General features: G+C 39.6%; 1 protein-coding gene across 1 annotated transcript in view; it reads right to left on the bottom strand.

The window, feature by feature from the left end:
* The window catches only part of LOC103174630 (2-lysophosphatidate phosphatase PLPPR4), a 28,846-nt gene extending 16,852 nt beyond the window's left edge, over window positions 1-11,994 (bottom strand). The window contains exons 1-2 of the mRNA XM_007887102.2: window positions 11,939-11,994; window positions 6,058-6,256 (exon numbers count right to left, since the gene is read on the bottom strand). Coding sequence (XP_007885293.1) covers window positions 6,058-6,135 — 78 coding nt within the window. The 5' untranslated portion in view covers window positions 6,136-6,256; window positions 11,939-11,994. The remainder of the gene's footprint in view (window positions 1-6,057; window positions 6,257-11,938) is intronic.
* Between the last annotated feature and the right edge of the window lie 4,531 nt (window positions 11,995-16,525).

Below are 16,525 nucleotides of genomic sequence, written 5' to 3'. Positions count from 1 at the left end.
TTGTCTCAAATACTTTCACATTAATATGTCTCTATGAATCTTCAAAGCAATTTGAACAACACAGATACCTGCAAATGGTCTCTCATGAATGGTGCATCATTGCCATGTTAACTTCAATAAGACTGTAACTAACAATGAATCCTTATTGCGTAGAAACTATTTTATTGTTGCAAATGTCCTTACTCCTTAAGTGTTTTTTGTAAATAATAAAAACAATTAAAACCAAGGCTAGATAGCGTATGATGGGACATGTATGTTTGTGGAACATTGCTGTGCACAAATTGGCTGCTGTATTTGACTACAAATGCACAGTGATTATGTTTTTATAATGTTCTCCGCTTACTTTTCTGAAGGCAAATAGTCATGAGTATTGCCTCTGGTGGCTCTGAATAGAAGGTGAATATATCAGATAGGGGCGGGAACAGACTTATCAATGATAAACCATCCCCATATCATAGTTAAAGATAGTCAATGTCAACAGACTTCCATATGATTACCCCAAATTGCAATGGTTCACTCAGTATAGATTGTTCCTATAATGCCTTTGGTCAGCAGTTTGATAGTAAAAAATCCCCACAGGAACACAATGAAGATTCAAAAACACAGCAAGTATATTGGATTCTCCCTTTATAATGTCTAAAATTCTGTGGCAATTCAGTAGAGTATTCTTTACTATTAATATACGAGGAAAAGACATCTAGCCAATTATAATTTTAGAGTGGTAAGTTCTTCTGTCTTGGGTAGCGATTACCAGTCACATTTGGATTGATGTTCTAATTAATCCCTCGCTGCCACCAATCTAATTTTTCCCCTTCATAGTAAATATCAGGAGGCCAATCTATTTCCATATCTAGCTCTGTTCATTACCCTTGTTAAATAATGCTCTAAAAATGTACAAACTATTAGTATGGTAAATATGTAAGCTGCTTACCCTATAAAATAATATTATCCTATTTTATAATACAATCCTATTTTATTATAAAATAATAATAATTATAATAAAATAATATTTTCATGCTTTTTCTCCCCACTCTCAGCAAAACCCACACAACAACAATAATATTGATGTTAAATATAATTGCATTTGATATAATGCCTTATCACATTGGAACATCTCAAAGCGATTCACAGAACTTTCCGTAAAGTGTAGTGACTGTCTACCTGCAGGCGAATGAAGCAGCTAATTTGCGTGCAGCAATTTCCCACAAAAAGACATGAAATGAATGAGAATACAGTGGAGAGATATGGGGAAAATTCTATTGAGCCTTTGTCGATATTGGACACTAATGGTTTACCTTTTATAATTGTGTATAATTTGCCGACAAAGCAATTCACTTAGCAGTATATCCTGTGAAGCGTGTTGAGATGTCTCGAAAACGTGATAAGGCACTGTATCAAATGCAAGGATTATTTTATTATTATGTATTAACAAAGGCTCTCTGACAACATACAAGAAATCAACCTTTTTTTACACTAATGTTTTAACACAGGGGTCTGAACCTATGGACACAAACCATTATGTAGTTCCCCCCGTATTTAGTTGTCTGTAAAACTCCTCTATTGCTACAGGCGCAACACATAATGTTCAATGGCATTTTTACTCAATCTTCTTATTTTGCACCCATATCACGTTGCTTTAAAGATATAACAGTTAATTCATAAACCGCTGGCAAGTCTATAGAAACTCCTATCTCCTTGAGCTCTTCGTTTCTTTACAATTTTAGCTCTTGCCCTGAATGCTGCATTCATCAAACCATCTCAACAAGAAGACCATCTAAACTGGGGCACAATCTAGTGGGATCACCCAATAACAGCCAGGTTTCCCTCCATTTGTCAACAAGTGATCCCTGAATAGGAAGTGCATATATCTGGTAGGGTCTAGGAACAGGTTTAGCAGTAATGACCCATCCCTATATCAAAGTCAAAGATAGTTTACTGACATTTGTGATCTAGGTTCACACATGAAGAGCAATGACTTGGGCAAGAGAGCAGAAGGAAGATAATAATAATAATAATAATCCTTGCATTTGACATCTCAAAGCGCTTCACAGAATAGACTGTAAAGTGAATTAACTGTATATTTGTGGGCGAAAGTCAGCAGCCAATTGCACACATCAGTGTCCCACAAACAGTCGTGGATTTATTTATGATCTATTTATTATTTTTTTTCTTGAGGGATTATTATTAGGCATGTGGAGTAAGGAAATTTGCCCAAGGTTTCAGCCTGTTGGGAATCAAACCCAGGTCTCTCGCTTGGGAGGCGAGTGCTGTAACCACTGAGCTACAGGACTCCACAAATATTCTAAGGAATTTTAAAATAGGCACAAAAAAGAGATCTTTTCTCTATCCCAAGAGTCGATGCCACACCTCTGATAATTCAGCACTCACTAGACATTTCACTAGACTGTCAGTCTAGACTATTAATCTCATGACCCAATGTTGGGCTTTGAGCTCACAGCCTTCTAACCCAGAAGTGAGGGAGGAGCAATTCCAACTGAGCCACACTGACATCCTAAAATACTAGAAAATCAGCACTATTTAAACATTCCATTATAGCGTAATCTTAACCAAAGCAGTTGTTTTCTTTGAAATAGGCGAGACACATTAAATGACTAAGATGAACTCGTGAAACTCTTCCCTAGCAGGAGCTCGCACCATTAAGAGAGAAGGAAAAAGCTTGGGAGAGAGGAAAACAAAAAGAACAACTTGGAACAGAAAATAAAAATTAAACACTTTGCTTATGTTCGATCTCATCCCTTTTCTCTTAGTCTCTCTTCTTCCCTATTGTGGAATATTTACAGTACAGAAGGAGGCTTGTTAGCTAATTGTCTCTCGTTTAAGTGGCCATTCTTCATGTGTGATCCAAGATTGTAAAAGGAAGTACACAAATTGATTTATTTTATTTTAACATTACTTCTGCTCTGTTTGTTACAATCCTTTATTCCAACTTGTCTTAGCTTAAAAATTCTTCACTTATCTGTTGTTTTATGTCCAATCTGGACATGGGGTCAACTTCTTTTGGCAGAAACAATAAGTGAATTCACCACCAAATATTGTTTCAAATGCTGTCCCTATATTTAAACATATCCACAACACTTGAGGGATTAAATAAGAACAGAACTACTCTGAATAACTTTGAATGTTAGAAAGCATACATTACTGATAAGAGGTGTTGCTTCTACAAGCAAGGTAAAAAAAAATAACATTTGGGCTATAATATTTTTGTGCTCTTTTTGTATTATTGCCTATTAATATATGATACATCCTTTTATTAGCTAAGAAAAAATATTCCTGGTGTATCTTCTTTACTAATCATACATTACAATATCATTTATTAGAATAACATCACTCTAGTTGAATCACATAAGGAGCCTACTACTAGAAACTTGATTTATTTTCAAACCCCAATATTTGGCATAATACTATCCTTGAATGATATACTCGTTGGTCTTTGTGGTTCTATAAGTATATTTCTTATATATTTTTTTCAAATCAGTGCTTCATCTGATCTGCTTGTATAGATTCCAAATGGTACAGGTTTTCAGGTTTTTGAAGGCAGATTGATGGATACAAAATAGTTTCATAATATAGTATACCCAAGATTTACTAGATGGTTTGACTTTTCGGAGATCACAGTGGTGGAAAATTTATCTGAGGAGCAGTCTTAGTCCTAACCCAGCAATGAGAAAGGGAAAAACTTTAATTGTACTTTGCAAACATAATGGAAATATATAGTATCATATTATGTTGTGAGAAGGATGAGTACTGAGGAAGGACTAAGTAAGACTGGGCTCTTTAATAATAATAATCCTTGCATTTGATACAGTGCCTTATCATATCTTCAAGACATCTCAAAGCGCTTCACAGAAGTCTCAAAGGGGCCAAATAAAGATACACAAGATACTAAATGGGATAGAGAACATAAAACCAGAACAATACTTTCAGATATGCCAAAGAGCAGACAAGAGGGCACAAGTTTAGGGTTGTGAAGAGCGCTTGTACCTAAACACTTGAGAGTGCTCCTTTACACAGAGGATAATTAACAGTTGGAACTGTTGTCAGATGCTGGACTCATTTAAAAAACATCTTGACACGGCATTAGGAAGATGCTAAGGAGGATGTTTTGGAAGGTTGAGATGAACCTTCTTCCTTCTTGTTATCTTGTAATTCTCTCTTATAATATTCTGATCATGTGATCATGACAGAGTATTTCACAATTTTATTTTGGAGTCCGATACTCATGTTGTGATACTGCAAGCTATGTAGTAGACTCCACTAGTACCCCAACGCACATTCTGGGCACCCCAAGACTCATGCCAACCTACACTTAATACTTATTGGAATGAGCTCAGCAAGATGTGCATTCCTCCAGGAAGAGAGTGCACATTCCATTCCAATTAACATCTCTGGGATTTCCATGTGTAGGTGGGATGCATGGAACTTTCCATTTGGTTTGGATACTCTTAAGCATGGTGATGGGTTTCCACACATGTCAACACGCCTGGCTGACCCCAAAAAAAGTTGTAGCATGTATTACATAGCTATTAACAGGATATATTCTGCCACATTAGACATAAGGTGTAACATTGAAAGACTGGTGTTTTCAAACCTGCAAACAGCAAGTCATCACTTTTTCAGGTACAAGTGGCTTGTGCAATGTGAAGCCATAGTCCTAGCTACGCACAGAGCAGAAGAGGTTCACAGATTAAACAATTCTTTTAAATAAGTAATAAACTACACAAACGTGTTCCAAAGGGAGTAAGACGGTGATAAGTGCTACTGCTCATGCATGATTATTCCTGTTTCTATCTATTTCAGTGCATATAGCCTATCGTTAGAAAAATCCTAGTACAGTATAAGTATGATGCATGTCTCTGCTGATATAATAATAATCCTTGCATTTTATACAGCGTCTTATCGCGTCCTCGAGTCGTCTCAAAACGCTTCACAGAACATACCAATAAAGTGAATTGACTGTATGTTTTGTGGGCGAAACGAGGCAGCCAATTGGGCACAGCAGCGTCCCACAAACAGTCGTGGATTGAGTGGCCAAACGAATGATTATCATTATTAATATATTAATACGATATGAAGGATGGGGTTCTAATTCTCCCCCATTCTGTTGTTCACAATATCAACTATTACGAATTGTTTTGGGGTTCTTCCCCACACACTCCCCTCCACCCCACACACCCTCCATAACTGTTCCTGTTGCATTGCAAATGGTTTTATGCATTTGAACGATCCGGGAAGATGTGCAGTTCAAGGACAAGACTGAGCTAATGGTAGCGAAAACAGCTGATCTCTCAAAGCCTGCGAGAAACTCTTAAGACGATAAATACCGACGGCGTCGCAAATCTACTGGTCAGTAATCAAGTCAGTTGTCTGTCTCTCTTTTTTTCTCTCGGGTTCGATGTGCAAAAACACACAAGATACTCACCTTAAAACATTCAATTGAACTTGAGGGATGAAACAACTGACAGGATGTCAAGCTGACCCCTGAAAATATCCCCTGTGAGTCAGTCAGTGAGTGAGTGAGTGAGTGTGTGTGTGTGTGAGTGTGTATGTGCCTTTACTACCAGTTGGATGGATCACTGGCTGACGTGATATCCATGCAGATTTACCTGATGCTGAGAAAACATGGTTCTCTCCTGGTTTTTTTTTTTTGCATGGAGGGAGGGAGGGAGGGGGGTGGGAGGCAAAAAAAACAAGCATTTCACAAATAACCCCGAAAAAAATGCATATATACTATATATATATATATGCATATATACATATATATATACCTGTCGTTGGGTATCAACCAGACTCGAAAAGGTGCAGTTTTAAAGTTCCCACATTGGCAATCTGACATTTAATAATAATAATAATAATAATAATAATAAGAGAGAAAGAGAGAGAGAAAAAAAGAAAGGAAGAAAGAAAGACAAGAGACACTGTGTTTCAGTGATGCTCTCCTTTACCTGCTCTGTCTGCAACCAAAACCAGTCTTAGCCATCAACGTGTGTGTGTGTGTGTGTGAGTGTGTGTGTGTGTGTCTCTCTCTCTCTCACTTACCTCCACGAAATAAAAGCAAGGCAGCAGAGTAACACTGTCTTTCGTTAATCTCCCTTTCTGTCTTTCCTTGGAAGACATGTTTGATCCTTTTAGCTCTTTCTTTCTTTCTTTTTTTTCCTCTCTATCTTTTTTCTCTCTCTCTCTCTCTCTCTCTCTCCAAGGTGCTGATGGTCCAGTCGACTGGTCCAAAAAGGCTGTGCTGCTGTGCAGAGCAAGAGAGCAAGTCAGTCAGTGCCTTTGGTGCTGATGCTACATTCCCATAGCTTTGCCTGTGGCTGGGAATCAGATCTCCTCGTCTCCTGCAAATCAAGTGCCCGTATATTCCTGTTACACACACACACACACACATGCACTGGGTTGCAGGAATAAACAGAAGGGTGCAGGGGAGACAAAGCTTTGGGGGAGGAAAGGAAAGAGAGAACAAAAAAAATGGGTTGTCTGCTCATTAACACACGCCTGTCATTGCCCTATATCTGGCTATTGGTGCCTTACTTTTTTTTAAACCCCCCCCCCCCAAAAAAAAATATATGCACACCCAGCCTGAAAATGGTCCAATTAATTCAAATGTGCATATTAAATCCCAAAGCTTAATGCACAGAGACTGGCATCACTAAATGATTCCACAGCAGTAGTAGTAGTAGTACTACAGCAATACACAGACACTGTCTCTATCACTAAACACGATTTGTATGGTTCTCCCTCAGCCCACCCCCCACCCCCCACCCACCCCCCACACACACACATACACAAACGAGCCTTTGATCTGAAATGAATCATGCAAAAGTATGAGGGTTATGTTTTCTGGGGTTATGTGTTCAACCGAGTCGCGGTTAGGCAGCAAGTCAGAGACGGTCAGATAGAAACAAAATCTGGATCTAACAACCGAAGAACACAACTGAAACCTACACGCTATAAGTTGGCGATTCTGCTGTTTTAGCAATTCATGTTGATGAGGTCTTCCCCGTGTACTTGATATGCTTTCAAATATGTGGTTCATAGCTCCAAATACAGGTGAAAATAATAGATATCCAGGACAAGCTGTTTGGCTCACCCAAACTCTTTCATTGTGTGTGGCTGAAATTGCTTTGAAGTTATTGTTTTCTTAACATTTTTAGCAAAATATCTCCATATGTCACCACCCACTAGTTTAGCAGGTATTGGTAGATCTTTTAATTGCATGGCCTCACCCTTTGGCCCAAACCCTTAATAATAATAATCATCATCATCTTCTAGATGTCTCAAAGCGCTTCACAGAATATACTGTAAAGTGAATTAACCGTATATGTGTGGGCGAAACACGGCAGCCAATTTCGCTCAGCAGTGTCCCACAAACAGTCGTGGATTGAAATGACCAATTTATTATTGTTTTGTTTTGGAGGGATTATTATTAGGCGTGTACTATCCAAGTATTTGTCTATCTTTCTTTGAAACATTTTAAATCAATAATCCAATTAATAATCCTTTCTAACATCCCTATCTCTACAACTTTCTGAGGCAGAACATTGCACATCTCCACAAACCCTCTGTGTCAAGAAAAACTTCCTGGCTACAGTTCTAACTGTGAGATTCTGATTTTAAGTCTATGTCACTTTGTATAGATCCCTGTATCGTCTAGCATCAGGTTAACTTGAATTATTAACACTCAGACATATGTATTCTATGTTTTCTTCAAGATCCTCATCCTCACCTACAAGGCCATTCACAGCCTTGCTCCCTCCTACCTCTCCGACCTGCTATCCCCCTACCTACCTGCCCGTACCCTCCGTTCCTCTGGCTCCGGTCTGCTCCACATCCCCCGCCCCAACCGTCCTACCATCGGTGGCCGGGCCTTCAGCCTCTCAGCCCCGAGGCTCTGGAACTCTATCCCCAGTGCCTTCGACGCCTCCTCCCTTTCCTCCTTCAAGGCTGGTCTCAAGACCTTTCTCTTTGACCGTGCCTTCAGCTCCCCTCTCGACTCTCTACCCCCTCCTCACTCCCTCCCTTCCCTCCCCTCATCCTGACCATTTCCCCCCTGCTCAGGTCCTGACCCAACTGTACAGTGCCTTGGGACATCCTCCCGATGTGAAATGCGCTCTATAAATGGAATCTTGTTGTTGTTGTTGTTGTTCTTAGGCTTTTTAACGACTTAGTAGTATACTTTCAGAGTCTCTTATGAGCCAGAGTAGCTCATTAATAGATGGCATTTTTCCCATAATTAATGGAGATGGTATTTCCATTTGGACAAAGAGTCAAGACTAATTCTTGTAAAAGTCACAGAAGTGAAGGCACTCCTAGTCAAATTGAAAGATAATGTTTTCCTCTCTCGCTGTGTTAATGAATGTAAATCGTACCCTGTGTATTGCAGTATGACATTTACTATAGAGATTGTTCAACATTTAACATCTCTGGGTATCACACAGTTTTAAAACATTGTTCCCTTGTGTATGTGGATCACACCCATGGCTACTTTTTGTACCAATCTTTATTTCTTTTAATCTCCCTGGGGTTCTGGCCAATACTCCCCCAGATAATTTGATCCTTTCAGTTCATGGCTGTGGGTTTGTGGGGAACTTGCTGTGCACAAATTGAATCATACAATCATAACAGTCAGTTCACTCCCCAGCAATTACCTGACTTGAGACAGTCCCAACACCAAATCCCTCTCCAACGTCCAGCATTCCTCAAGGTAACCTGTCTCATCCAAATCCCTCTTTCCACTCGACCAGATGTACCTGGGGTTATAAGTCCTTTAGCCCCTGGAGGGTTGGAGTGAGTGAGAAGCCGGGTTGTTTGTTAGACTTGAACTGAAGAGCAACGTGGTGACATGCTGCTCAATTCTTGGAGATGCAACAGAGGCAAGTGTCTAAAGGCAGTTGGGTCTGGGGTTTTTCACCCTACAGCAGAATAGCTCTCAGAGGCCCTTCAAGATGTGTGTCAGCCACACACGCACGTGAGAGCCCAGTGTGGGGACCACAGGGTTAGCCAGGTCAAGTACTCTTACTGTAGAGCTGAATCCCAACTCCTTCCAACAGCCTGAAAATTGTTTCAGCTCAGCTTATGTTTATAACCATAATAGCCCTGGCTCTTTTCTTCAAATAACCCATTAACCAACATGACACTATGGCTTTACATTATACTGCTGTATTTCTGATAGTTTGGGAATTTATAGCACTGCATTGTCACAGTTGAATAGCCCCCACATCCCCCCTATAAATCGCCAAAGGTGATATTAAATTGTGCTATAATTCCTCCACTGCCAGAGTGATAAACTGAACATTTAAATCCTCACTCTAATGGGTGTGCGTGTGGAGGTATAATCTAATAAAGTAGAATATGTAATTATTTTGTCTGTGGAGTGTGAGGAGAAGTTATCATTTATTTGGAAGGGATCTTACACGAATTACAGTATGTAATAAGGCAATTCGCATTCATTACATATGCATTTTCAAGGTTGCATTCTCTGGGGTGGGGGGGAGGTGTTGGACTAATCTATTTATTTTATTGCTTTGCCTGAAGTTTTTCAGCTAAAGCCCCACACAGCATTAATAAGTAAATAGGAACCCGGTAATAATCCCTCTAAAATAATAATAATGTGGTCACTCAAACCATGACTGTTGGTGGGACACTGCTGTGCACAATTGGCTGCCACATTTCGCCCACAAAATACACAGTCACTCCACTCTACAGTGTATCCTGCAAAGCACTTTAACACATCTCAATAACGTGATAAGGTGCTATATCAAATGCAAGAATTCTTATTATTATTAGTAACTCCAGAACATACGACTGGCTTTGATGTCGACCATCTTCTAAACGTTGCTCATGTTCAATTTAAAATCAGTTCTTTTTGATTAAAGTGAATCTGTTTTTTATGTAAATATTATCTTGTTATTGTAATGTCTGATACTGATTGGCCTAATTTGTGACTAAAATACAGGTATGTTGAATTTTGTCAAATTGGCCACTTTTTAAAAAAAATCATTGTAGTTAAATTTGAATAAAATTCTAAAATAATTCAGAAGTTTGTCGCATTTAATACAGGAGAAATAGAATGTGGTTGTAAAAATGGATCTCAATGCAATGTGCTGATCATTACAGAAGGTGCCATAATGTATGGTAATATTTTGAAACAAGAGTGTTTGCAAATGGCTTCTGAATACAACTTATTGTGATTGCGCTCAATCTAGGTTGTAAAGAATTCACAAAGCATTGCAAATTTTAAAGTTGGTTTTCCTACTATCATTACTTAATCAAATCAATGTTTCATGATCCAATGTAATGAACAATAATTTGTGTCAGCCTAGCTCAGTTGTCGGTACTCTCATTGAGTTAACAAGTTATGGGTTCAAGTGCCACGCTGGGAATTTGAGTTCACAGTCCAGATTGACATTATATTGCAGTGTTTGGAGTGCATCGCATTGGTAGAGGTGCCGTCCTTCAGATGAGACATTAAACTGAGATCCCGTCTGCCTGTTCAGCTGGACATTGTAAAAATCCCATGGCACTATTTGAAAAGAGAAGGGAGTTTCTCCCAGTGTCCTGGCCAACAATCCCCCCAAATAAAATTGGTCATTCTTTTCATGGCTGTTCGTGGGACATTGTCATGCACAAATTGGCTGCTGTGTTTGCTTCCAAAAACACAGTCACTTCAATTTACAGTGTATCCTGTGAAGTGCTTAGGGATTTCCTACTAATGTGAAAGGTTCTTGACAATTACTGTCAAGTGTAGTGACTGTTTTTGTAAGTAAACCTGGCAGCCATTTTGTTCAGCAAAATCTTACAAATAGCCAAGAGGTGATTCACCAGTTTATTATTATTAATAATAATAATATATAATTCTTGCATTTAATATAGCACCTTTCATATCGGGAGGATGTCTCAGAAAGCTTCAACAGGATTGACTGTAAAGTGTAGTGATTACTTTGTAGGCAAACACCTGCAAAGTAATGTTAACTTCTTCAAATCTCTTTGGACATCGTTGTGGTACAGTGACTTGCTCTAATTGGAGGGGGAGACATTTAGTGATGTTTAAAATAACAATAATCCTGAAGAGTTCCAAACCTCTCTGAACCTAATCCTTTGAAGTCCTTCTCTCCATTCCAGCAGGAAGGTGGACAAGTTTTCGGTTTGGTTTGTGCTTCTTCCTCCCCACCCATAATAAACACAAACTGGGATTAATGAACAGCTTCTGGTCTACGAAACAAACATAATAAGTTCCAATGGAGGAACTTGGGAACGACTTATTTTTCCTGGGGAAGGATGGACTTCTTTTCCATGAAAGTATAAGTTAAGCTTACCTAATGTCCAGCATGATGTTCTGCACCCAGCGAAGCTTATAATTAGAGTTGCCAATGATTGATGAATGTTGGTAGAGCAAGAAAAATAAAGGCATATGTTCAAATTTATTGTTCTAACATACTAACTGCATATGTTCTGTAAAGCTTGACTGAACAGAATTTCAACCATTGCTGGTTTTGCTATACTCTGTGATCTACTACTTATGCTTCTTTGAAGATGGGTTACCTCTGTCTAGTAAGCCATGAAATTGGTGGGGCATTTCTGAGAGATTTTTAAGGTAGAAGAAAACCTGTCACCTTCCTGGTGAATTGGTACCTTTACCACTGTATATATCTTAGGAACACAATCTAATCTCAAAAGCAATCATAACACATTGAAGGCATGTTACTCTTTTTAGATTACAAACACAAAATGATAATGAAGCATTTTGCACTTACTGTTGCTATAAAATCGCTTGCTCCTGAATTGCAAAATGGTTCATTTACAATATTGGATATTTTCAGCAACAATTTATATTTGTATAGTGTCAACCACATCAGGTGGATGTTTTACAGTGACTTCACATGTTGTATTGGTAAACATAACATGTTGTAGAGTGACAAACCTGAGTTGGTTCTCAGTTTAGGCGGATTCTTGCTGTACAATGAGTGAGTCAGCCGCAGACTAAAGCGGGTGGACTAGACCAGGCTGGCTGCCAATGTTGTGCTGAAACTGAAGTCAAATGCTGTCACGTATTTCGTATCAGGGCATTAGCAACTTTGCGTATTATTGATAAACAGCCTGCGCAGCCCCAAAAGGTGTCTGCATAAAACTGCATAAAGCGTTAACGGTTTTAAAAAGTAATGCTTTGAGCTGTAAATACTTCTCAGCTGCCAAATATGATGACACACTCCAAAGGGATGTCCGAGTCGAACAGTTCAGATGCTATCAGTTGATTGTTTTGAATACTTTGCCATCTGGTGGAAAGGTGGTGTTACCACATGGTTGCAAAGAAACCCCCAAAATAATGTAGTTCCTGTCAAACGAGGCCCAACAGATGGTGTATATCAAATCTGCACTTGTTTCACTATTTTTATTAAAAGAAAGGTTTTCACCAGCGACTTCCCTCTGATACTCATATATTTCTATGATAAAATGTGGTGGTGTTTAAAAGGATGTGGGTTTTATAGCAAACATTGTTCTGTTTGGAGAATGAGAAGAATTGGAAAATATTATGCCACAGACTAATGTTCCATCTAAAACAACACAATGGTGTATTTGGTACATTATGCATAATTGTGCTTTGTAGTAATCAGTATGGCCCTCAAAACGCTGCTTCTTTAAAGTTACATTTCTGTATTCACGTGCCATGCTTCCAGTTGCATGATCCTGGATTTTCTGATCATCCAATTGAGGAAAGGGTCATGATGCCCAATTTCATTACTTAGTGCTGAGCACAATTTTCATTCCCCTCCTCCCCGCTCCCACATATGAGCTGTTTCTTGCTCTCTTTCTCTTGGCTGCACTCACCATAGCTTCTCTTCAAGCAATGCGAGTGTGTGGGAACAATGTGCCGTTGCAATCGTATGCTTTTTTCATATGTTTTGCATAAATGTGTTTTTAGAATTCAGATGTTAAGTAGCAATTTTATGCAGTAGATAATCGAGAGCCTTTTTATTTGCGAATAGAGCACCTACATATCTATTTTGAGCATGTAAAAACATTCTTCCCCCAAACTGCTTGCATTATTTCCTTCCCTCGCTTGCCCTGGCATCAACCCATCTTTCAGCCTACATTCGATTACACTTTAGTTATCAAGGTGAACCTGTTATTAAGGTTTTATAGTTTCTACTAAACAAGTGCTGTAGTGAGCATTGAGGTATCTCAAGACGACTACTGTAGAACAGCATGTCTCCTAATCATTAACTGAAACAGCTAGAGTTCACATTTAGGTTGGTGTAAATCAGGAACTTTTTTTAATTCAATGTTTCCTTTCACTTATAATAAGAGTTCAGTATAAGTGCATAAATTGGAATCATAATGCTAGTAATTTTCTGAATTCAGTGATTTTTCTTTTCATTTACTTCTATATTAGTCACGATAGAATATAATAGATCCCAATTTTTATGTTTCTCAACCTTGCATTACTGTGTTTATTAATTGCAGAGCAGATTTTCATTCTCATTTGTCCCCATGTTCGTTGCTAAAGTTTCGCCCACAAAACATACAGTATATTCTGTGAAGCGCTTTGAGATGTCTCGACGACGTGATACAGCACTGTATAACTTGCTATTTTTAGCAAATTATTGGTGATTTAATTCCTTTGATTTATACCTTTTAATAAGTGGTGTTAACAAACCAATATAAAACCACAAATGTGAAGTCCATTTTATTCATTTGAATTTTCTCTGCTACCTCCACATTATCTTCTTGCAAAGTGTGAGCATTGCATGGTCGAATGCCTTCAGTGCTGCTCATTGGTGTTTCTGCCAGGAGCCCATGCAGCACATGGTATCTGCCAAATTCCACCTGTTTCATTCACACAAAAACGTGATCTGAATTCAAACTCCTGTCTCCCAGTTGGGGAACACCAACAATCTGGTCACAGGGCTCATTGGCGAAACGTCATTTGACTTTATAAAATCGTGAGGGGGTTTGAGTGAAGAAATCGATGTGGTCTGAATCTTGTACTTCCAAATTACCAGCTCTGCTGTCTTTCCATTACACCATTGAGTTGTGTCTTAAAAGGTCTGGTAAAAAGGTAACTCATTCCAGGTGTTGATTGCCCTTTGTGTTAAGAAATGCCCTCCTGGTGTTCTGCCTAAATTATCTTTGCACAACCGTGATCCTATGATGTCTTGTTCAATACATTCAGCCTCTGGTGGAACAGAATGATTTGATCCACAGTAGCTTTCTCTCTTTCATTAAATATCTTGTATACCTGTATAAGTTTTCTTCATAGATACACGTTTCCTTCGGAGTAAAACTATTGCTGTTTTACCAACCACTTTCTTGCCTGAGTATACGTGAAATTATGCCACAAAACAACAAATAGCTTTTGTTTATACAGTATATAAAACATACATGAATTGGCAATGACGATCCTCTCAATCTGGTCCAAAAAACAAATTTGAAATGCATACATACCACCATTTCTCCCTGATTTGCCTTGTACTGACTGGGAACACAAGCTAATAAAATGAAATTACAGAGAAGGAATGAAAAAGTTACTGATATGTTTTGTCTCGATGAATAATATCTTAAAATTTACTTGGACTTTATAGATACTGAAATATTCTACTGTAACTCCAATTGCTCAAAAATGAATTCTGGGCCAGTAGAATTCATATTCATTAAATTTCTGAAAAACTTTGACCCTTTAATGTTCATGTTTCATCAAGTTAATAATAATAATCCTTACAAAAACAGAAGTCGCTGGGAACGGTCAGCAGGTCGGGCAGCATCTATGGAGAAAGGAAAGTGAGTCAACATTTTGGGTCCACAACCCTTCGTCAGAACCTGGGCATGTTGGGAGGGAGAGGCTTTTTAGGGCTAACAGAGAGGGGGGAGGCAGGGCAAGGAAGACAGAGGAGAAAATGGGGTAGAGGACAGGGGATGATGGGTTAAAGAGGTGTTGATGACGCAGAACAAAGGGGGAGATTGCAACAAAGCAGGTGAATAGAGGTGTTAATAATGCAGAACAGAAAGGGCGGGGAATAATAATCCTTTCTCCCTCATATCCGCGCCACAACTGGCACCGCTTTCCATCACCTCCGAAACATCGCCAGACTACGGCACTACCTCACCCCTCACGCTGCTGAAACTCTGGTCCATTATCACCTCAAGGCTGGACTATGGGAACTCTCTCCTCGCCGGCCTTCCCGGCACCTCCCTCCACAAGCTGCAGGCCATTCAGAACGCTGCAGCTCATGTACTGTCCCGCACCAGACACCGCGACCACATCACTCCCACCCTCGCTCGCCTCCACTGGCTCCCCATCCCCCAGAGGATCGAATTCAAGATCCTCATCCTCACTTACAAGGCCATTCACGGCCTTGCTCCTTCCTACCTCTCCGACCTACTATCCCCCTACTTACCTGCCTGTACCCTCCGTTCCTCTGGCTCCGGTCTGCTCCACATCCCCCGCCCCAACCGCCCTACCATCGGTGGCCGGGCCTTCAGCCTCTCAGCCCCCAGGCTCTGGAACTCTATCCCCCAGTGCCTTCGCCGCCTCCTCCCTTTCCTCCTTCAAGGCCGGTCTCAAGACCTTTCTCTTTGACCGTGCCTTCGGCTCCCCTCTCGACTCTCTACCCCTTCCTCGCTCCCTCCCTTCCTTCCCCTCACCCTGACCATTTCCCCCCTGCTCGGGTCCTGACCCAACTGTCCAGCTCCTTGGGATGTCCTCCCGACGTGAAGGGCGCTCTATAAATGGAATCTTGTTGTTGTTGTTGTTGCATTTGATATAGCGCTTTTCAAGTCTTCTAGTCTCAAAGCGCTTCACAGAATCTATTGTAAAGTGATCTACCTTGAGAAAACATGGTGCCATTGAATGAGAAAATAAAGAACACTGGTTCTTGTTTCATATTTCATGCGGTAAGTTATGTGTGATAGGCCCTATATTAGAAGAGAAGACATTTTCAATGGATTTTTTAATGTTACTTGTAAACGTTTTATTAATTGTTCCTCAAATTTAGTTCTTTTGCTTTGAATACATCACTGTCTTCGGTGTTTCAGCTGGTGTTGCATTTAATAAAGCACCATAGGGTAGGGATTATAATTTAATATTCTAATGCACATGATTTTAGCATTAAAACGTATCAGTGCATAACCCAATTGGCTATTGCAAATATCTTCTTTGTGGGATATTAAGTGAACTGTAGAGCATGAATATTGGAGATTTATTACCATCATTTTTAATATATTTGTTTCGATTAATTCATGTTTGAAAAAGTTGTTGATTTGGCAGAAGTGGCTTAATGTTCCATGTTCAATATGAACTACCACAGAGTGCCTTTCGCTCTGACAGCAAATTTTCTTGATCTGAAGATTCGATGCAAAGCTCTTTGATTCACTTTCTCTTTATCTCCCTCTCCCCATGCTCTTTACAATTGAGAAGGCAGGCAGGCAAACAGCCTGGTCCCAGCTTGCTACCAAATGCTACACTTTGATCGCTGCTACGACAAGCTTTTTTCCAGATTTAGTACTTGTGGTG

This window comes from Callorhinchus milii, unplaced genomic scaffold (genome assembly GCF_018977255.1).
Source record: "Callorhinchus milii isolate IMCB2004 unplaced genomic scaffold, IMCB_Cmil_1.0 Scaffold5, whole genome shotgun sequence".
In the NCBI taxonomy this organism is placed as follows: domain Eukaryota; kingdom Metazoa; phylum Chordata; class Chondrichthyes; order Chimaeriformes; family Callorhinchidae; genus Callorhinchus; species Callorhinchus milii.
Note: the sequence above shows the minus strand (reverse complement) of the source record. Positions and strands in the feature narration are given on the sequence as shown.